This window comes from Macrotis lagotis, chromosome 8 (genome assembly GCF_037893015.1).
Source record: "Macrotis lagotis isolate mMagLag1 chromosome 8, bilby.v1.9.chrom.fasta, whole genome shotgun sequence".
Classification (NCBI taxonomy): Eukaryota; Metazoa; Chordata; class Mammalia; order Peramelemorphia; family Peramelidae; genus Macrotis; species Macrotis lagotis.
In genome coordinates this window covers 59,610,386-59,634,392 of record NC_133665.1, presented here as the reverse complement: position 1 = coordinate 59,634,392, position 24,007 = coordinate 59,610,386, and the positions used below count along the sequence as shown (strand labels likewise).

At 40.0% G+C, this 24,007-nt stretch overlaps 1 protein-coding gene and 1 long non-coding RNA gene across 2 annotated transcripts in view; both read left to right on the top strand.

Moving 5' to 3' along the window:
• Positions 1–314: 314 nt before the first annotated feature.
• Positions 315–15,387, top strand: LOC141495658 (uncharacterized). Its single transcript, XR_012470824.1, has 3 exons — positions 315–403; positions 2,414–2,600; positions 15,064–15,387. It is a non-coding gene; the product is annotated as an uncharacterized LOC141495658 (long non-coding RNA).
• A 6,835-nt stretch (positions 15,388–22,222) lies between these two features.
• Positions 22,223–24,007, top strand: part of PKD1 (polycystin 1, transient receptor potential channel interacting) — a 117,210-nt gene continuing 115,425 nt past the window's right edge. Inside the window, exon 1 of the mRNA XM_074197226.1 lies at positions 22,223–22,509. Coding sequence (XP_074053327.1) covers positions 22,223–22,509 — 287 coding nt within the window. The remainder of the gene's footprint in view (positions 22,510–24,007) is intronic.

Here is a 24,007-nt window from a genome sequence, read left to right as displayed (position 1 = left end):
ACATGAGTGAGTCTCATTTGGTATAGGCACTAGGGTAATACTAGAGCTGGGAACCAGGTCCCAGGTGCCCACATGCTGTTATTGATCCTGCTGACCTCACTCCTGCCCTAATAAGATTCCTTGGTGTCCTCTCCTTCCCCACACTTTGGGCTACATCCTGGGCCCCTCCTCTTCCCTCCTTTCCCCTCCAGTGTTTTCAGATGGTATGGGTTGGCTTCCAGAAGGGACCAGGAACCTCAATTGCCAAGCAAAGATGTGCCAAATCTCTCTCTGCTGGCAGACAAGCACCTACTTTCTTTCCCCAATTCCAGGGAGCATGATGTTCCTGTTATCAGATTGAAGACCCTACCAGGACCTGGAAAAGTGTCTGTACTGCCTTGGGGGACACAATTCATAGAGCAGGGTAAGAAATCTTTCTGTTAAGATAGTATGATACAAGACTTCAATGGATCCAAGATCTCATTAATACACACGCTTCTTCCAGTATAAATCATAACACATCTACACCAGCTCATCATAACCATCTATGCCAGCTCAACAATTTTTGTCCATATCCTCTTAAAGAGGATACCAAATTGTACTTTAAAATGTGTATTGAATTAAACTGAATAGGACAGCTCGGGAGCCCCAGCTGTTTGCTATAGATCTAACCATAAATCCCCAGGCTTTTTAGTTACTTCTCATATATCAAGGATGTAGAATTTATAATGAGGGAGGTAAAAGATTGTTGGGTCCTCTGCCCTGGTTGGACCACAGTTAGCATATTGTGCTGCTCAGATTCTCCATTTCAGGAGAGAATCTGATAAATATTAGGAAGAGGACAACAAGAGAATGAAACTCAAACGCCAAATCCTCTCAAACAAGAATCAATTGAAGCCCCTTACATTTAGCCTGGGTAGGTTAGAATCATTGTTGTAATCTCTGATTCTCCTCTATCTCCTCTACATTCAAACTTATCATGTCAATGATATGTTGTCCTGTCATGCCAACAATGCCTTCCATATCTCTCTAGAATCCATTCTAGACAAGTCATCTTATCAATGAGGAAAATGTAGCCCATAGAGTAGGTAAGACCTAGATTAGAATTCATATCTCTTGTCTCAGCAACCCAGGTTCCCCTTGCCTCACAGTTACATTTATGCTTTCTTAGGAGAAAAAGTAAAAACCATCTGAACAGAAATCCTGGTTCAGGGCCATGAGCAAAGTAGGAGTAATGTGCTATGATAAAAAAAAAGCATCAGATTTGGGATCAAGAAATTAGTTCTGGGAACGGATAGATTGCACAGTGGATAGAGCACTGGCCCTGGAGTCAGGAATACCTGAGTTCAAATGTGACCTCAGACACTTAATAATTACCTAGCTGTGTGGCCTTGGGCAAACCACTTAACCCCATTGCCTTGCCAAAAAAAGAAAAAAAAGAAATCAGTTCTGACACTTAATAGCTGTGTAACCATGGAAAAATTGTTCCCTCTCTGAGACTTAGCTCCTCTTCTATAGAAACAGGATAGTAAGATTTATGGCATCTAATTCACAGGTTTGTGATTAAAAAGCTCAAAGTATCATAGACCTATAAGCCATAACTATTATTCACATTATGTTTAATAAATGCTTCTTTAATTCTGGCCTTCTGTTGTCTAGACAGAACTCTCACAACTAGCCAAGAATCAGAGAAAATAAATTTTTATAAACTTACCATGATGGTAATTTTTATTTTCACTGAAAAGAAAAATCCAATTTTCATTCAATAGATTTTATTGAATACCTGCTAGGTGTGAAGTCCTATGTTCTGGATACTGACTGGATGATCAAGTAGACTAAGCCTTTCTCTCTACAGTTAAGGAAACTGAGTCTAGAAAAAAGTCACATTGCATTGCAATTAAATATTCAGCCCCCTTTGCTCTCTTCCTCTTCTTTTCTCTTTTTAATTAAAAAAAATTTATTTTCAGTTCCAAATTTTCACTCTCCCTGCATCCTTTTCCCTACCCATTGAGAAGGCAAGAAATACTCCTATCTATTTTTTTTCATTTTTTTGCTCATGTTTTAAATAAAAAAAACCTCAAATGTTTAAGACAACAAAAAGACTCTGTGCTTATAAGTGTTTGGAAATTGAGAGTCAAACTCTCTGAGCCTTAGTATTTGCTGACCTAGATACCCAGACTGAATTTCCCACTCCTTGTATACACTCTCTCCATTCCCAGCTTACTTACATTTCTAGAAAGCTACTATGGAAGCTAATACTCCTTCATGGAGTCTGCATTCATTCATTTCCCAGTACCTTGGAGAGGTCCCTCATCTTATGGCAAACCAACTCCCAAACCCTATTCACCTTTGCCCTGTGATTTAATTAACACTTACTAAGGTAAAAATCTTATCCATTTGAATTTCTCTCTTCTTTCTATCTCTTCCTCCACAGTCCATATCCAGGATAGAGAGCCAAGGTGATGGAATAAGATGGGATCTCATCTAAATTCTCCCAAATTCACCTCCAAACAACTATAAAATAATAGCTCAAAAATGAATTCTGGAGTGACAAAGTCAACAACAGGATGGGATAAAACATATTTTCTAGCCCAAGACATCTTAGAAGGACATCAGGAAAGGTCTGTTTTACTGGGGTAAAAAGGGTTCTGCAGTCCAGAGCAGGCAACATCTAGGCAAGCCAGCAGCAAGGCCCTTTGGTCCCCTGCAAGAAGCATGAGACAGTGCCTTTTCCACCAAGGAACAGAGTCTAACTTTAATACAAAATCAAAATGTATGAAATGTGTAGGGAATGTCCAGTGTCCCCACTGCTTCAGTGAGAAGCTGAATAGAAAAGACATAGGCAAGGGGGCGGCTAGGTGGCGCAGTGAATAGAGTACTGGCCCTGGAGTCAGGAGTACCTGAGTTCAAATCCGGCCTCAGACACTTAATAATTACCTAGCTGTGTGGCCTTGGGCAAGCCACTTAACCCCATTGCCTTGCAAACAACCTTAAAAAAAAAAAAAAGACACAGGCAGATGGGCAATGCAAGAGAGCAATCTGTTTATTGTCCAAAGAGTCAGAATATTTAAAGATAAAAACCACAAAGGGTATGTAAGCAAAGATTCAAGCTTGTGAGAATTGTACCCTTTGATCTGGACACAGATCTCTTTCCCATGTCCTATATTCAGGATTTGTTTTGTCTAACTCAGTACTGGTCTCTGCACCTGCATAACTGATTATGTCATTTTCAGGCATATTATCTTCCCCAGTTTCATAGTCATTTCTTTCTTTTTTTTAAGGTTTTTGCAAGGCAAATGGAGTTAAGTGGCTTGCCCAAGGCCACACAGCTAGGTAATTATTAAGTGTCTGAGGCCGGATTTGAACTCAGGTACTCCTGACTCCAGGGCCCATGCTCTATCCACTGTGCCACCTAGCTGCCCCCCATAGCCATTTCTTAATACTTGGATACTCCCTCCACTCTTAGGGTCCTTATCTAGCATTGCATAAATTATAGTTCATAGAGAGCTGTAATGGAGCAATTTTTGAGCATGATTCCCACAGAAGCAGGTATCCGCTAAGGTATGGACTGGATTGTGGATTCATACTCTGCTCCAGTCCTCTACAGAAATGGGTTGGAAAAATGAGGGGGGGGGGGAAGAATCTTAACTCAGAAAGTTACTATGGTGACAGGGAAGATCAAAACATAAATTCAGAAGAGGACAACAATGTCAAAATGCCTACATGTGAAGCCTCAAAGAAAAAAGTAAATTGTTATCAGCCCCCAAAAGAACTTTTGGGAGAACTCAAAAAGGTTTTTTTAAAAAATCAAATAAGAGAGGAGAAATTGGGGAGAAAAATGAGATTGATGCAAGAAAATCATGGGAAAAAAGAGTCCACAGCTTGGTAAAGGAAACACAAAAAATGGAAAAAGATGTGCAGTCCATGTCCTTTCCTGCCTTCTTACTCCATTCTAGAATACCCACATTCTTGTCAGCAAACTCCTATTTATCCTACATCTATTTTCCTCACATTTGTTCATCTTGTAGTATGGAAAGTAACTTAAATCATTCCAAAAAGTGCTTTCTTCCTAGGTGCTCCTTCTCTCATGCCCCTGAAACGTTGGCTCAAAAGGAGAAGCAGGTGTACTCTCACGTATGCTTCCAGAATATTCCTTTGTCTCATCTCTCAGCAATTTCCTCTTCTTTGAAGTTCATCTCATCCTTCTATATAATCTGACCCAGATCCTTGTCATAGTCACATCCTTGTTATAGTCACCTGCCAACATCTAGGTCATTCTCCCTCCTTTGACAAAGACTGTTATTAGCTCACATTCTTCTTCTCTGCCCCAACTATTGCCCTCATACTTGGAACCCAGTTTACAATCTGATGACTAGTTGATACCGTAGCCACACAGTCGATTAACCCTCTAAATTATCATAATTTATATCTTTACTCAATCCAAAACATGTGCAGGTATGATAACATCTTAATTTTTTTTTTGTTTTTTATTAGTTTTTGCAAGGCAATGGGCTAAGTGTTTGAGGCTGGATTTGAACTCAGGTACTCCTGACTCCAGGGCCGATGCTGTATCCACTGCGCCACCTAGCGACAAAGAATCTCATCTAGCCAGAAACATCTTTTTTTTAGGTTTTTGCAAAGCAAATGGGGTTAAGTGGCTTGCCCAAGGCCACACAGCTAGGTAATTATTAAGTGTCTGAGGCCAGATTTGAACTCAAGTATCCTGACTCCAGGGCCGGTTCTCTATCCACTGCACCACCTAGCTGCCCCTATAACATCTTAAATTTTACCATCTTGCCCCATAACTGTGCTTCCCCCTATGATCTTGAACTCAAAATCTTTCTCTCTGACTATAAAAGATTTCAATTTTTCTTCCTTATTTCTCTTAAATGTATTCTTCACTTCAGCCTTCACATTCTACAGATCCATATATTCTCCTGTTCTATTCCCCCAATATGGTTTCTCTTTCCTTCCTTTACAGACTTCTGGTTGACCATTTTTGTTATTTTTGAATCTCTATTCTCTTGAAAACCATTATCCATTTGTTCTACCACTATTCATGCCTTGCCAAGTCAGTATCCTGAGTGCTATTCCCATTATGTGCCTTCTACTGCTGAAACCCTGATGAGGCTAGAGCCCCACTGTCCACTGCAAATGTGTCATTGAATCTCAATTAGGTCATCAATACTACATGGCAATCTTTATATCCCCCACACACATTCCCCATAGAATCTATCCAAAGTCTTCCTTCCTTCCTTCCTTCTTCATGCTTCCTAGACTCCTGCTTACCCTTCTTCAGTAAAGGATCTTGCTTTTACTTTATTGGCAAATTGTATATATTGTTCCTCTTGTTCTGCCTTTTTCATTTTGTATTAATTCCTACAAATTTCCAATGTTTCCTTGAATTTCTCCTATCTAGTCATCATTTCTTTTTGGGAGTGGTGTAGTAATGGTATACAAACCTGTAATTTCATTAAAGAAGTCCAGATGTGGAAACTCCCTTCATTGCACCTTGTCTATCCTCTTAGATGTCTGATAAACTGAGCTGTTTAATGACTTATCTATGTTCACACAGCTAGTGTGTGTGTCAGAGTCAGAACTTTAACTCAGTTTTTCCAGACTTTAAGGCCAGTCTTTTAACCTCTACACTCCCTTGTCTCTACATCTTAATGAGATAATATTCAATTCATTCATATACCACAATTTATTCAACTATGATCCAGTCCTCTTTTCATTTTTTGCTTTTTTTGCAAAATAATAGGGTTAAGCGACAAAGATGCACCACTAGGTAATTAGTCTGAGGTTGGATTTGAACTCAGGTCCTCCTGGGCTGGTACTTTATCAACTGCACCACCTAGCTGCCCCAGACCCATTCACTCTTTCCAGTTATTGCTACTACAATAATGTTGCTATGAATATTTTGACATGTAGGACCTTTCTTATATTGACCTCCCTCCTTGGGGGTTATATGTATTTCTGGGTCAAAGGATTTGAATGGTATAAACCTTTTTCAAATAATGACAAATTGTTTTCCAGAATGATTGAATCAGTTCAGTCTTTTAACAGCAGTGGAGTGTGTGCTTGTTTTCCCATAACGAACTCCCCCCCCAACATTGACTGTTTCCATGTAATGGGATTTAATGCTTCTGGACTGTCTTCTTTACCTCTGTTTCATAAAATGGCAGAGAGTTCCTGTGAAGTCTATGTGGAATAGGACTATGTCTTACCTAACCTTTCATTATCTACCCACATCTCCCCCAGCATTCCCAATTGCTTTGCAGATAGTTAAATAAATAAGTTATATAATTTTTACCTATAGACTTGTCATCTCCACTTTGTATTTGCCTCTCTATCTAGATGGTAATCTCCTCAAGGTCAGGGGCCTTGTCCAGTATACTTTAGTATCTTTCCCTATATTGCAATAAGAGGTTCTTTAGTTTGACTCAGGATATAGAAATTCATTTTCCTGTCAATCTCTTATAAAACTTTCTGGGGCACAATCTGAACCTTCATCATTTCCCCACGGCTGCTTCTCCATTGTTATCTAGATAAACCCCTAACTCAGCCTGGCACTTCAAAGTCAGGGAATGGTACCTAAAATGGGGCCTGATAAGGAAGCAGAACTGAGCCACTGTAATTAGTGTATGACTAATCAACCTTCAAAGTTTGCATGGCTAGAAATGATATGATTTTGGTATCCATCTGAAACTTGAACCCTTTCTTTTGTAACACTTTAAGCTCAGGAAATGAACTAAAAGAGAAAAATAAGAACCCCAAGCTTCCAAGACCCCAACTGAAAGTATAACCATTGGAAAACAGAAATGAGTCTGAAATATTGAGTTCTGCCATGAGTTTCCTTTTGGCCAATGACCTTAAACTCATTTTGCATATTTGTTTTAAGTTAAAAGTACTAATCTATTCCCATCTACCTTTTTTTGTCAAACCCATGACTAAAGGTTTATTATTAAGACACCCCCCCATGGAAATATTAATTAGGAAATAGTACCAGAATATTCCTTATCAACAGAGGTTTTCAAGGAAAGGGTGGATATGTTTGGTATGTGGTAGAAGGAATTTTTTTTTTCAGATCTGACTTAGGACTTGGGATAGATGTTCACCAAGGTCTAAAATTCTACAAGTTTATGAGTTTAAAAGGGTCAGAATATTTCCTCCGCTACCAAAAACTTTCTCTCATGAAGAATGAACAGCTGTGTAATTATTACAGCAGAAATTCTTAACCTTTTTTGGTAACACGGATCTCACAGGTAGATTGGTGAAACTTATGGACCCTTTCTCAGAATAATGTTTTTAATAATTGTTGAAAACATCAAACTTCGGTTAGAGATTATTGAAAATAAAAATGTATTTTTTTCTACTCAGATTCATGACCAAATGAAATCTATTCATAGACACGATGGGATTTCATAGATCCCTCAGGTTAAGAACTCTTGACTCAGAAAGTAACTTGGAGACAGGAAGAGCTTTGACAACTTGCTCAGGATCACACATCTTATAAGTGTCAGAGGCATGACTTGAATTCAGATCTTCATGATTTTAAGATCAGCCTTTTATTCATTTGTTCAGGCTGCTTCTCTTGCATTTTAAGTATTTCAAAGAATTGATTTTTTTTTGAAAGCAATGTTTTGCTGTACCCTCAAATGTTTCTTACCTAATGACCAACCTTCTTCTGATGAACCTTTCTGATCTGAGCTAAAACTTGTTCATTTGTCACTAGTTCCCTACTGGGAACCTTTTCAGCTTGGCAGAACCTGCTGGACATTGGACTTCACTATTAAACCTTAGAGTCAAGGTCACCTCAACCACCAGGAGGCAGCAGAGAAGGACTTTGTACTGTTATCTGAATCATTTTCTTCACAAAGATTTATTAATCCAATTGCATATACTAGAAGTTGAGGGCAAGGGATGACACAAGACGGATGGCAAAGAAGCACAAAATAAAATTTAGAAGATTACAAGCAGCTTATTAACTGTGGGTGGTGGGTCTAAGGTCTTACTCTAACCCTTGCAGAGATCTGTATGCTTTATCCACCTCTCTGACCTACCCACCAAACCCTTCCTTGCTAAGCTAAGACTGTCCTCTCTTCCTCTAGATATTATTCCATTATTCACACACTTGTCCCTACTGGAGGTCTGAATTCTCAGCTCTTGTTTCACCCTCCGGCAGCTTTCTAATCATAAGTCAATTAACTAGTGCCTCAAGGGACATGTGCAGTTTATGAGCTGACTGAGCAGTAGTCTGGCAGTAAATCAGACAGGATCTTAAATAGAAGAAGAGAAAAGTCACTCTGCCTAGGTATGGGTATCTTTTCTTATAGCTCCTTGTCAGTCTCTTTCGCTGGATCATAATCACATCCTGGCCCCCATGTGTGGGTGTGCCCCAGGGCTCTGTCCTAGGTCCCCTTCTCCTTTCTTTCTCCACTCTCTCTGGGTGATCTCATCAGCTCCTATGGGATTAATTATCAGTTCTATGCAGATGATTCTCAAATCAGCAAAAGCAGCCCTACCTCAAGCTCCATTTATCTGCTAGACATTTCTACCTAGATGTTCCACTGGCATCTCAAAACTTAGTACTCCACAACAGAACTTAATTCTATTCCTCCTAAACCCACCTCTCTTTTTTTTTTTAAAGTTTTTGCTAGGCAATAGGGTTAAGTGGCTTGCCCAAGGCCACACAGCTAGATAATTATTAAGTATCTGAGGAACCCACCTTTCTTTCTAACATTCTCTAGTCTTGTTTAAAGCACTATTATTCTTCTCTCTTTCCCATATTTCCAGCATTGACTCTTTATTATCTCTCATTTGGACATATCCCATCCAATCAATTGCCAAGATTTGTGGAAGAGGGTCATTAATAATTTTTTTAAAACATAGAAGAGATAAGAAGGAAGTTGGGGGGGGGGATAAACAAATAGGCAGAATAACCTGGAAAACTACATGTTCTATTTATATTTTAAATTGAGAAGAAAATAATAAGAAAAAATTGAAATTAAACTATTATTATTTTAATTAAAATAATAAAAAGAAAAACTAGCTGTATATAATTGAGACTCACAGTTTCATGATAAATTCTCTTTTTTTGTTCTACTTTGTATATGGGGATACTCATTCAATTTGGTGTCTAAAGTTCAAAATTTTAAAAAGAGAATAGATCTGACCATGTCACTCTCCTGATCAAGAAATTTAAGTGTATCCCTATTACTGCAAGAACAAAATTCAAACTCCTCTATTTGACATTTAAAGTTCCTCCATGACCTAACTTCTACCTATCCTTCTCAATTTATTTTATATTATACTTCTTTATGCACTGTATTTTACCAGTCAACTTGCTGGAAATCAGCCTACTTGCTATTTCCTATATATGACATTTTCTCTCATTTCCTTACTTAGCTGTTTTTTGGGGGATTTTTTTTTATTCAATTCAAATGTATAGGGCAGTGTCATCTGAGAGATAAAAGTAAACAATTGAAATATGGTACTCTCTCCAATGATACAGATTGCAACCTGTCTTTTTCCATCACATGTTAACTCTTTTTCATGTCTTTCCATTAAACCTTCATGGGAGTCTACCCAGAGTTCTAGAGTCAATTAAATAAGACATCCCCTTCTTTTATACATTTGTCTGCGTGCGTGCGTGCGTGTGTGTGTGTGTGTAATAAACCTGAGATTGATTCAGTACTTAGATATGCCAAATAGACTTAGACTCATTATTATAACTTCAGTATGTATTTTGTGAAAATATTTCATGAAAAAATTCATGCTTCATGAATAAGCAGTCTGCTGGCAACCTTCCCCTCTTTGTTAGTTGATAATAATGAGTATGCTTACTAAATCAATTCCTAGTGCCAATTTAATATTCTAATTTAGTAAATCAAATAAAAGTGAAATTAAAATTTGATTTTTCTAATTTATTGAATCATTTCAAAAAAGGAAATGTTTAATGCAATGTCTTAAACTGAGGTTCAAAAAAAAGGATAACATGAAACTGGTAAAATTTAGCCATAATTCAAATAAATGCTACCCTACTCAGTAAGTTCCAATATTTATTATTATTGAAAGATATATCAAGGAGCAATTAGGTGGTGCAGTGGATAGAACACGAACTGGCCCTGGAGTCAGGAGGACCTGAGTTCAAATCTAATATCAGACACTTAATAATTACCTAGCTGTGTGACCTTGGATAAGTCTCTTAATCCTATTGCCTTAAATAAATAAAATTTTTAAAAAATAAAGAATGTCAAGATATTTACATGAATTATGTTGTGGTTAACTATTTCCTTTTCAATATCAGTATTAGCAAGTATTCAGTTTGCTGGTATAGCCCAGCATTTACTAGATAATTCTTTTTTTTTTAAGGTTGTTGCAAGGCAAATGGGGTTAAGTGGCTTGCCTAAGGCCACACAGCTAGGTAAATATTAAGTGTTTGAGACTGGATTTGAACCCAGGTACTCCTGACTCCAAGACCAGTGCTTTAGACACTGCGCTACCTAGCCGCCCCAATTTTTTTAGATTTTTTTTTTTTTTTTGCAAGGCAATGGGGTTAAGCAGCTTGCCCAAGGCCACACAGCTAGGTAATTATTAAGTGTCTGAGGTCGGATGGATAATTCTTCTTTACCAATTAAGCTCTTGTCAAATCTCTCTAAAGTCTTGATCTCTTTTCTTTTCCTCTTAAGCTTTTGGCTTTCCAGAAAAGCCATTTATGCTCACTAATTCTACATTCTTTAATCTCATGCCTCAATCCTTTGCAAAATGACTTCTAGCCTCTTCACTGAACTGAAAGGGCTTTTTGCAGTTTCCAATTATTGCTTAGTTATGTAGTACCATGGTTTTTTCAGTTCTTATCTTTCTTAACCTATCTGACACATTTGACACTGTTGACAACCAACTTATCCTGAATATTCTTTTTTTATCTCTGTTTCTCCTACCTATCTAACTAATCATCCTATATCTCCTTTGTTGGTTTATCATCCATATCATGCTCCTTGATTACAGGTGTTTCCTAAGATTCTATACCTCTTCTCTATATTTTCCTTTGTTGGTCTTATCAGGTCTCCATGTGTTTTTCTATTACCTCTAAACAAATGACTCAAAGATTTATATATCCCATCCCAGTTTCTTCTTTGAGTTTCAGGACCATATCACCTAGAAAAGCAGTCTACATTCACTGCCTCTTGGACAGTCTATTGGACATTCAAACTGGAAGTCCCAGAGATACCTTAAACTCAACAAATCCAAGATAGAATCTTTACCTTTTCCCCCACCACTTTGCCTCTCCCAAATTTTCTCTTTCTGTTAAAGGTAACATTCTTTCATGTGTCTCAGGTTTATAACTTTGAATCCTGTATAATTCACCCTCCTTTACTCCACAATCCAATTAATTGCCAAATTTTTTTATTTCTACCTTCATAAAATCTCTCATATATGGCCTCCTCTCCATATTCACACAGGCCCTAAATTCATTATCTCTTTCCTAAATTTTTGCAGAGGTCTCCTACTTGGTCTCCCTGCCTCAGGTCTTTCCCCACTCCAATTATCTTTTACACAATAGTCAGAGTGATCCTTAAATTCAGATCTGACCATGTAACCTCCCTACTCAAACAACTCTGGTGAATCCTTATTGCCCCCAGGATGAAATAGAAACTCTGACTTTTATAGTCCTTTCCATCCTGGGATCTATCTCTCCTACCTCATCATACATCAATTCCATTCTCACAGTGTACAATACAAATCATATTGCCCTTCTCTATATTACTCAAACATGGCCCTACTTTCCCATCTTGATGTCTTTATATTGGTTGTACCCTTTGTATGGAATACCCTTACTCCTCATCATCTCTTCCTTCAAGGTTTACATTAAATTTTAGTATAATACTGGCTGTGTAACTCCAACCAAGTCATTTACCTTATCAGTGATCTAGCCAACTCTCTAAAAGATTATAAAATTTTATTTATTTATTTTTCCAGCTACATGAAATGGTAACTTTCAACAATTATTTTTCTATAAGGTTTTGAGCTAAAGGGAATGTCCTCATCTGGGCATTCCCTAAAACAATGAAATCACAAGTCCACTACTTCCTCCTATCTTTTGCACTTCTTGTCTTCCCCAAGCTTCTTGGGAGTAGGGATTTTAAAATTTGTTGTGTTTTTATCTCCAGGGCTGGAATAGTGCCTGGCACATAATAGGCACTTATTAAATGCTTGTTGACCAAATATCCACTGAAATAATATTCAAAATATCTTATTAGGATTAACAACTATATAACAAAAGAACAAAAGCAATTTGCAGATGAGGAAATCAAAGCTAACTATAGTCATAGGAAAAAATGCTCTAAATCATTACTGATTAGAGAAACACAAATTAAAACATCTCTGAGATACTACCTCACACCTCTCAGATTGGCCAATGTGACCAGAAAGGACAATGATCAATGTTGGAAGGGATGTGAAAAATCTGGGACACTAATGTAGGTTGGTGGAGTTGTGAACTGATCCAACCTTTGTGGAGAGCAATTTGAAATTATGCCCCCCAAATAATAAAAAATGCATATTTTTTGATCCAACAACACCACTACTGTGTCTATATCCTGAAGAGATCATGAAAAGGGGTGGAAACATTACTTGTTCAAGAATATTCATAATAGCTCTGTTGTTAGTGGCAAAGAATTGGAAATCAAGGTGATGTCCATCAGTTGGGGAATGGCTAAACAAAACGGTATGTATATGTGATGGAACATTATTGTTTTTTTAGAAATCAGGAGGGATAGGATTTCAGAGAAATTTGGAAAGAGTTACATGAATTGATGTTGAGTGAAATGAGAAGAGCCAGAAAAACATTGTACACCTTAACAACAACATGGGGGTGATGATCTACCTTAATGGATTTGCTCACTCCATCAGTGCAATAATAAGGGACAATTTTAGGGTATCTGTGATAGAGAATATCATCTGTATCCAGAGAAAGAATTGTAGAGTTTAAACAAAGACCAAAGATTATCACATTCAATTTTTTAAAAAGTTGTCTTATGTACTACATAATTTTGCCATCTATAATATTTTATTTCTTCCTCAAGGATATTTTTTTTCTATCAACATATTCAATTTTGATGAATGCATATCATGGAAACAAATGTAAAGATTATCAGATTGCCTTCTGTTGGCTGAAGGAAGGGGGAGAGAGGAGAAGATTGTAAAATTCAAAACTTTACAAAAATGATGCATAGAAACTACTATTGTATATAATTGGAAAACAATTATGTGGCCCAAGGCCACACAGCTAGGTAATTATTAGTCTAATAGACAATGAGTCCCTTGAAAGTAGGGACTATCTTTTGCTGTTTTTCACATCCCTCGTGCTTAGCACAGTGCCTTGTACATATCAGACATGTAATAAATTTTATTATCTGACTGAGATAAGTAAGATTTGGAAATAAAATCAAGTGCCATGTTGTAATAAACTCAAAGACATCAGTGACTAGAGAAGGAATGCATGAAACAAAAACTTCTGAGGAACAATCTAGAAGCTGTAGCTATGCAGAGAATGCCACCCCAGGGTATCAGAACCAAAACTGTTTTATTGCCCTTTAAATAGTTTTATCTTATGGATTGCCTCCTTAACTCTACCATTATTTAAATTATTATTTTCTTTTAAAATCAGACCCCTGGAGTCACACTTGAAGGTTCTAATGTTATCCTCCACATTCTCTCCTGCTCCTAAGTACAACTAGTACAGAACTAACAGAGCGATATGCCTAGCCTTCAAAACTGGTAGGGGGGCCCCACTTCTGCTTACTTTATGTGACCAGAGCAAGCAGCCTCAGTGACAGAGAGAAGCTGGTACATTCATGAAAGCCAGGGCATCAGCTATTGTCTTCCTTTCCTTCTCCCCTTCAGTTTTGTTGCTTTGGAGTTTTTACTTGGAGGAACTCTGTTTTGTTGCCCTTTAAATAATTTGTCTCATGGATTGCCTCTTGGACTCCACCAGTGATTGAAGTATTCCTTTCTTCTAAAATTCCTCCTAATTTGAATTTTAAAAGAAAATAATATTTTAAATGACAGCAGGATCAAGGAAGCAATCTGGTATCTTTATGTTTTTGTTTGGTTCAATTCCACAAACTTTTATTAAGCACCTACTGTGTGGCAAGAATTATGCTAAAATACTAGGAATATAAAATCAAAACAGTTCTTGCCTTCAAGAAGCTTATATGCTAGTGACATTCATCATGTGAGTACTTGTTAACTGAAAGGTAGAATGTTCTATTTTTGTCCTTTTTCATTGGCTGAGAGCTTCTTTGTGACTAATTATATACTCCATTTTTGTGAAGGATCCACGTACACTTGAAAAAAATTTCTCTTAATCTTTGTGATGGGGATAATCAGCCCTCATATCCCCCTCCCCCACCCTATGTGCCTGAACTCCAGCAAGAGTTTCCCCCATGGAACCTTTGTGATACTGAGCTGACCAATTTCAGTGGATCACATGTGCTCTGGCTTATCAAGGAAGGATTTGGCACTTTGAGATGATCCCAGATTCCTTGGTCCTTGGTCCATGTGTCATCCCAGAGAGGGGAGGAAGATGTGTAAAAGAGGACTGGTCACTGAGCCAAGAAGAGCCACCTACTCAGGGAATTCTAAAGGAAGGGGCAACTTTTATTCTTGTTCATGTGCTGATGTGCTGTGTGTAAAGAAACTGTAAAGCTCTCTTTGAATTTCCCATGATGTGGAGGGAAGGGTACCTATCTCCACTAATTTCTAAGGTAGCTAGAGGAAAGGGAGGGAACAAATATTTATTAAATGCCACTCTGGGTAAGCACTTTACAAATAGTCTAATGACCCTATAAAGTAAATGTTAATATAATCTCCACTTTAAAGTTGAGGAAATTGAGGCAGCAAGAAGTTAATTTAGGAAGTATTTAAGGCCTGATCTGAGATCAGGTCTTCCTGATTTCAGGCCCTGGACTCTATCTACTACATCACTTGGTTGCCTAGATCTGCTCATCTGCTTGAGTTTGAGTGAGAATCTCAAAGTCCTGGATGCCTTATATTTTGTGTTTCTTTCTTTGGTTGTAGGTGACCAAACAGAGATCCTGAGACAGATATTTCCAATCTTGGAGGAACCTTTATCAAACTGAAAATTTGGAGCTCCATTTGGAACCTGTTGACAGAAAGAGGATGAATCTAAGTCCTGAGTTGAATGGCCAGAAGATATGGACCTTGATAAAGTTTTTTACAAAGCCAAAGTGGTAAAATAGTTGTTCAGCAAGCCTAATAAACATCTCATGTTTTCATGTTTTAAGTATGGACCTTATTGAGAATATAACAGGAGTTATCGGTTATTATTTCATAATTTATGTCTTTGTGGTTTAAGAATTTCTTTTGCTTGGAAGAAATAAATAGCTGTTATATATGTGATCTGTTTTTTTTCCTGTTGTTTTATTCTTTTCTGAGAAGAACCTAGATATGACACAAGCCTAAATTTTCTATAGTGGATTTTTTCCAGGGTTCTGGAGTAGGGGAATAAAGAACCAGAAATGACAAGAAAAATATCCTGAACTTTCTCTGTAAAATTACTGGGTCTGAACAAAATCCACACATGAGCCTAGATTTGGGGTCCCTTAATGGGAGAGGGTTTCCTCAGCCCCCTGAGTCCAGTACCATTATACTCTGGAGCTTGTCTGGGATTTGAGAAGCTGATGTCAATAACATGTGATGGCTTAATTCATTTTGGGGAGTTCTTTGTGTGTTCAAGATTATGTGAATTTGTTTTCTTTTTGAGTTAAACCTGCTTATCACATCACAGATGATTTTGGTCCTATATTTGGTGTGCTGTCCTCTGTTTGGTATACTTGGAGAAATTTGGAACAATCTGGACCTCTATCTGGATTATTCTATGTATTGGCAGAAGGTCTGTTGGGGAATTATATGCCCTATATACTGCTGGTATTCATGGAAGAATGTTCATCCAACAGTTAGTTTTTCAATTGAGGGTGGCATGATTTTCAGTCTACTTCTGGTACTTAATCTCTATTAGGAGAGTCCCTCATGCGTTCTAGGAATTCATCTAAGACATTTCCCCATTGCTTTTTTTCCCCACTTTTATGAGTTGTGTTCTTAATTCCAACTGCAATTTTTATTTTTCCTCCCACTTGCTTGAATTGGGACAGAACAATTAATATTAAGCATATAGTAATCTATGATAACATTTGTAAAATGTTCTTTGTTTGCTCAGTTTGCATAATTCTTTATTTGGTGATGACTGTAATCTCTAGGTCCTGATAAGACCCTATTAATTTTGGATTACCCAAGAACTGTGTTGGATGTCTTGTGTGAGACACTTTATATGACATTAAGAAGGTCATTCATTGTGCCACGTGAACCTCATTGAAATTCTACAGAGCAAGCCATTTGTGAGGCTTTGAAAAGGACAATGGTAACAATGATAACCTCCCAACTTCCAGAAATGGCAATATGGAAGTGTACCAAACAAACCCCAGTTGACTTGCTGAGGATGGCAAATATTTAACTGGAGGAAGACGATATTATGAAACCATCCTTCTTCTCCCCACCATGTGTTCTAGCTAGAGCATTTCCCAAGGAGAATGAGTTAAGCTGAGCTCTTCATAAATCTATTAGTTTCATCTTAAATGCATTTGATGAGCTCAGATTTAAAAAGACATGAACAAAACATTAAAGGACAAATATGAGTGAATAGCCCCCCTAAGGGTAATGTCAGGAAGGCTAAGCCTAGAATGAGCTGAGGCTTGTGAAGAATGCTAAGGTCAACAAAAGAAGGTTCAATTGCCCTAAACTGAGAAGGCTTAGGCTCAGTGCTTGAGATAGCTGGTGTAGTTAACAGATAATAGAGAAAAAAATGAATTAACTCACCTCTTAGTTTGCTTTCCTCTTCTCTATCAAGGAGAATGACTAATAACTAGGAAGGTTTTGAAACCCTAAATGAGGAAATAGCAGGAGAACATTTTGCTTTAAGTGAGTTCAAATCTTTTGGCCCAGAAGAAAGAACTTACAGATGTGATTGCTTAATCACATGAATTTGAGGGATTTGAGAAGAATGGGAGAAGGACCAAAAGACTGAAGATGGACAAATGTGTTGAATTTCAAAGTGTTTGTGAGTGGGATAATTTCTGAATACTACAGAACAATAAGCTTGATTTCCCATTGCTTCCATGCCAAGATTCCATTCCCCAGCCACTCTTTAACTATGTGTATTGTCTCTATGATGATTTAAATTTCAAGGACAGTGAATTTCTCTATTTTGTATTTTAGTTTAACAGTTATCTCAGTGCTCATAGTAAGCAATTAAGAAATAGTTTTTAATTCATTTGTTCATTCATTCATTCACTCATTCTTCCTGTCTATACTTGGCAAAATTTTAGAATTCAACCCTATAAACATGTTATAAACCTTTATGTTCATGGAATTGCAGTAAGGGTAAACTTTTAAATGAACTAAATTAATAAATTAAATAGTGTCTGGGTAAATAGAAAAGAAAATAATGATTTCACAGAGACTTCAGGATGTTGTCCTGCATGTGGTAGGTGCTGAGTACATATTTATTTAATTGAATTAATTGAAAGGCAGATTGAATTAGTTGATGCCAGCCTCAGATTCAGAAAGACTTGCATTTACTTCAGAGGCAGTTAGTTGTGTTGGACCTGGAGTCAGGAAAACTTGAGTTCAAATCCTGCCTCAGACACTAACTATGTGATCAATCCAAGGCAAGTCACTAAGCTTGATCCTCAGCCTCATTTTCCTCATCAGTAAAGTGGGAATAATAATAGCATCTATGTTGTAGCCATTATCAATATATTCCTCTTCCTCCCCTCTCCCCCCTTCTCTCACCTATACCTTGTACCAATATTTTTTTAAGTTAAGTAAAACCAGCTAACAGTCAAATATCTGACATCTGTAGCATTCCATATTCAGCATTTGCCATTGTTCCAAGTGAATGAGGGGGATTCCTTTTATTTTAGTGAAAAGTTATATTCAACCCTAATATGTTCCCATTGATTACATCACAATGGTCAGGAGTATTCCTACCAAACCTGAGAGTCTGAAGACCTCTAAGACATTTCCAGAAAGAGAGCCAATGGGTTAGATCAAAGGTCTAACTAGGCATTTTCCCATTTGGGATAAGTAGGTGTAATGAGAGTCTTACTTGGGATGTGGAAAGGAAGGAACCTATGAGTTTTCTACACTTCTGAAGGGCTGGATACTGTTAAAAGGATTCAAATGCTATTGCTGGGAGAGGGGCAGTGGAGGAAGCACCCTCCGCAATTTCCAGGTTGTTGAAGGAGGAGAAAGATTGTTCTGGGCTAAGACTACAAGCCATTACCAAGGGAGCATGAGGCTAATTAGGAGAAAACGTATTTTGGGGTGGGGCTACTCCCTGAGTGGGGGGGAGGGGAAGTGGAGAAGAAGTTCCAAATATTTCTCACCCTGGAGCAAAACCCTGGTAAGCCCATTTTAGTTACAGCTTTGGGTAAAATAAACAGTTTAAATGGAACTCATAGCTTTGAGAAACTAATAGCTTATTAGGTATAACAAATAATTATAATATAAAATTTATATGAACATATCAGAGGTACAATCAAAACATTGTACTTATGAGGTAGAGGGAAAGGTTTTTACTGACTGTAAAATCTGAGAAGTCTTTCTAGAAGAGGTGACATTTGGGCTAGCCTGGAAGGATAGGAATAACAGTGAGAATATCAGTGAGAATGAGGTATCTATCCCTCAGCACTATCATTAAACCAGCTTATTGTTACTGACTCAATCTCCTTCTATTTTGCTTTGTCTGCTTGGAGTGACAAAACAATTTAGATGGAGTGACCTCAGCAGTTAAATGGCAGTTCTTCCTGTTCTTTTTGAGGAGGACAGGACTAGCTTAATATAGCGAGGTGCCTATCTCTCAGTTATCCTGCTGCCCTCCTTTATGCCAACTTCTAACTGAAGTCCCTCATGCTACACAAAATTCCACACCCAGATATATCTCATGTAGGATGTCTCATACTTTCACATTTTTAAAAACTATTTTCTGCCCTCCCCAATCAGAGTCAAGGAAAGGAGTTTGGTGATGGGGATGAGAGCTGGTCTGTGCTGCTGGTAAAGAACAGTGACTCAGTGAGTCAGCATATGTACAGAAAAGAGTTGTTTTAGTTAGCTGGTGTAAAAAAAAAGAAAAAAAGGACTGAGGCATATTCAGAGAATTCTAAAAACTTTAGTAAAGTTTTAAGCTATACACATACACACATATATTCAAATACAGATACATTATATATATACTCAGCTACTGTAACCCTTTTTCTTTCATGACATCCTTTGCTACTTATTCTTTTTAATACTCTTTTATTTTTTCCAATTACATATAAAGACAATTTTTAACACATTTTAAAAATTGAGTTTCAAAATATGTTTAACATGATTATACATGCATAATAATCTACATAAGATTGCTTGCTATTTTGAGGAGGGGGAATGAGAAGAGTAAGAAAAATTTGGAACTCAAAATCTCTTTTTTTTGCAAGGCCCATGGTCACGCAGCTAAATAATTATTAAATGTCTGAGAACAGATTTGAACTCATCCTTTTGACTCCAGGGCCAGTGCTCTATCCATGGAATTCAAAATCTTATAAAAAATGAATTATGTTGAAAACTATCGTTACCTGTAATTGGAAAAAAATAAAATAGTATTTACTAAAAATTTTTTTAAAAATTTGAGTTCCAAATTTTCTCTCTTTCATCTTTTCTTCCTGCCTGGGATGGCAAGCAGTTTGCTATAGTTATAAATGTTTTACTATTCATTCTAATCAGTTTTCAAAACACACACACACACACATACATACACAAACACAGACAAACACAGACAAACACACACACATACACACACACACACACACACACACACACCACAGAGTGTGACTTACCCAAGGCCCTAAACCTCTTTAGGGATTGCTGAGTCCATTCCTCTAATCCTCAACCAACACCTTTTGCCTGGATAGAACCTTATTTAGATGTTAACAGAAAGTGGTCTCATCAAATTTATCTCATGGAGAGCACTTTAACTGTAGTGGGAGCTTTCCTTTAAATTATGTTAATTTTTTCATCAAACATAAAGATTAAACCCCTGGGAAATGACCATCTGTGTTTTCTCTTGTGAACAGGTCCTATTCCAAACATATTTTCAGAAGGAGTCAGAGTATCTGAGTCAGAATCCCTCTTCTGCTTCCTACCTATGTGACATTGGGCAAATCTTTTCTGAACCTCCCTGGCCCTCAGTTTGAGTCATATGTAAAAGTCAGGAGATATTACTGGATTACCTCTCCTGTAGCTCAGTTTACCCCAGGGAAGGTCTCTATGCTACATAGATCATCCTTCCCAGATCCCAGAAATCCTTGCTGTGGCATTATAAAACGCCAATTTACATAAATTGCTTAGTTGGGTGTCCTTAAGTAAGTCACTTACCCTCTCTGAAGCTCAGTTTTGTCATTTACAACATGGAGTTGAATTAGATGATCTCTAGAAGGTTCCTTCTAGCACCAAAGTTCCATGATGCTGTTTTTTTCTTTCTAAAACATGAAGCAGCACAACACTGATCATGTAGTTAAGTGTGTCGTCTTTAACTCCTCCTTTCCCACATTGTCACCTGATACTGGTGATTCTTCCTTTGAAATGTTTGTCATAGCTAGCTCTTCTTATCCATTCCTATCATCCTAAGAAACATCCCCTGCAGCTAAAGGCCAACAATTCAATAACCACCTATTATATCTAATTAGTGAATTGGTAGTGATACAAGCAAGGATAAACACTACTCTGTACCTTTCCTCTGGGAGCTTTGATTAACCTCTCCCTCTATAGACTGGCAATTCATCAGGACCTAACTCATAAAGGCTCAAATGAGGAGGTAGAGTAAGACCTTGGCAAGCCTTAAAAGTCCTACATAAATGCCAGTGATGATCATTATTACAGTATTGCTATTTAAATATTTCATAGGTGTTTGTCTCTGACTCTCCAAGGAGACTACAATTTCTGTGGTAACTGTGTTTGAAGGATTATACATTTAGAGCTGGAAGGGATCTCAGAAGTAGACAAATCTGTATTTTTATAAATAAGGTAACAGAAATTCACAGAGGTTCCATGACTTGCTTAAGTGGGCATCAAGGATTTGAACCTACCTGTTCCGAAGCTAGTATTTCAGGACCATGTTGCCTTCAAGACTACTTGTTGAAAGACTCAGCACCGATAATTATGCTCTAGTAAATGTTTGCTAGAACCAGAACTTTAACCCCTTGGGGACAGGGAATATTTTATTTTTTAGCTTTCTGTCTTGGGCTTCTGGTGTAGTGCAGAAGCAATGTTAGGAGGATATGAACTTTGAGCACACAAAGGGAGAGAAAAGGCTTTTGAAGTTCTTGGAGAGGAGGTTTGGATTTATTGGGGTCCAGGTGAAATCAGGGAAGAGTGTGGAGGAACCCAGAGGCAGTGGTGCTTAGAGAGCCCTGCTCTTGCTCAGGGAAGGAGGAGGGCCCCTCTGGCCAATCCCTGCCCTCGGAGCTCCAGGTCCTCATCCCAGGTAGGGCTGCATCCCTCCGGCCCGAGAAGGAGGGCGCAGTTAGCCTAGGCTTCCCTTTCTCGGGAGCACAGGCCCCAAGCAGAGCCTGGGCGATAGGGCGCCACGCTCCTTCCTTCCCACAGTGGGCGCCCGGGACGTCGGGAGGGCCCGGGGCTGGCTCGGGACTGCACTGCTGGGTCCACCTGGGCGGCGAGGGTGGGCCCGGCCGGGCGCGGAGCCGACTCTGGCCCGCGAGGCGGCGGCGGCGGCGGCGGCGGCGGGAGGCGGAGGCTCGGCCAGGTCCCCTCCTCCGGGCCCGGCTCGGGGAGGAGCCCTAGCGACCCCGGCCCGGCACTGCACCGCGAGCGGCCGGGGACGGACAGCGAGCGCGGCCTGGCCCGGGCGACGGCGGCAGCCCAGCCGGGAAGGGAGAGGTCGCGAGCCCGCCGCCGCCGCCCCGCCGCCCTCCAGCCCCAGCCGCCCGGCCCCGGCCTTCGCGCGCCCATGCGGCCGGGCAGTCCGGCGTGAGCGCTCCGGCCGGGCCCGGCTCCGGCTCCGGCTCTGGCTCCGGCCGCGGCCGCTGCGGCGGCTGCGGGGCGGCGGCCGCCGGGCCGGGCCGGGCCGGGCCAGGCCGGGGCCATGCGCAGGGTGCACTGAGCGATGCCGCGGGGACAGGGGCCGCCGCTCGCAGCCCCCTCCCCGCACGGGCGTGGCGGCCCCCGGCCGCCCCCTGCTCCCGCGCCCGCCCCCGCCCGCCTCGCCTTCTGCCTTTGCCTGGGTCTCTGCATCGGGGGCCTCTCCGCCGCCCCAGACTCGAGCTGCCAACCCTGCGGCCTGGACTGCGACTGCAGCCCGGGCCCCGGCAGTGCCTGCAGCGTCAACTGCTCCGGCCGCGGCTTGCGAGGGCTGGGGCCCGGGCTGCCCCTCCCGCCCGACGTGACCTCGCTGTGAGTAACCGCTCCCCACTCTCGGCTCGGCTCCTGACCCAGCACACTCCTCTGCCCCCCCCCCCCGGCCCTTCCCTCCGGACCCCCGGCTCCTGCGGACCCCCCTCTCCCCACCATCCTTCCCCCCGCCGCACCCACAGCTGTCCATGTCGTGGGTGTCCAGGAGGGAAGTGGCAGGTCCTGGATCTATGGGTTCAGGTGGAGGTGGGGCACCCTCCCTGGGTGACACATAGTGTCTGTCTCGGGAAAGCTTATAGTGTTTCACTCTAAGGGAGGTTACAATGTTTCTCCTGAGAGAGAGAGAGAGAGAGAGAGAGAGAGCCTCTGGCCATTGCCACCCCCCCTCCCTTCTCTTTTGGGGACACAGACCCATAGGGAAGCTGTGAGCAATCCTAGAAGAGCAAGTAGACTGGGGATCTGGGTACCAGGGACCATCTCTGCACCACTTGGCCCAGGGCAAGGGGGCCTTCTCTCCCCTTTTTTCATATATGAGCACTTTTCCTCGTTCTTTGCCAACTGGTCTTTGGCTGGAGACGCTGGCAGTGCTGTTGCCATGGCTTTGGGCCTGGAGGAAGGCAAGGGGGTGGAGAAGGAGGTGGAGGAAGGACAGAAAAAGTTGTGGGTAAAGGCCTGATCATCTCTAAGCAGCAGGCCTGAACTCTGGTTCTGTGCTTGGTCCACAGAGGCCAAGAGAATGTTTGGTCTCCTTGTATACTTGACTTAGGCTTTCCTCCCAACTCTCCCAGAGACCTAGATACAGCCCCAAACAGAAACATATACACTCTGACAGCAGAACCTACATATCTATTTCCTTTCCTAACTTGACTTGGCAAGTGGGATTTAGCAGGGTTTTTCTGTGTGGAATTTTGCAAGGATTTTGGAAGAAGGAAAATCTGTATGTTTAGGGCCCTGGAATAGCAAAGACATTATCGCTAGACTGACATGTATTTGGTCTTGCCCTGAAACCAAGGGAGCGAAAGCCCCACAATCTTTGGGACTTTTTACCCCAGCCATTCTCTGCAAAAAGTGATATTGTTATTTCTCTCTTAGATGGGGAGCAGGGGCAGGCCAAATATGGTACAGCAGAAATAATGCATGTTAAAGAGTTAAACAAGTGAAACAAGGAAAACCTAGAACTAAAGTTAGAATGTCATTGTGGTAAAGAAAGAAATACTCAAGTCCTTATTGGTAGAATGGGAAGAAAGAGAGAAGGCCAGGCAGGCCAATCTGTTATTCTATCTAGGATAATGCAGAACTGACATTTCACAAATTAAGAGATGTTTAATTGTTGGTGAATTGTTTCTCTTGAATTGAATGTGTCTGGTCCCTATTTTCAAGGTTAAGATAGTTGTTTCACTGTTTATGCCCAGTCACTTAGGAATGCAATCTGCCCACTCAAATCCCTAGTTCTCTCCTTGTGTTGTGAGTTCCAGGTCTGACATTCCCCCAAGATTCGACACTGATGTCTAATGACCAGTCTTCTATGGGTATGAATCCA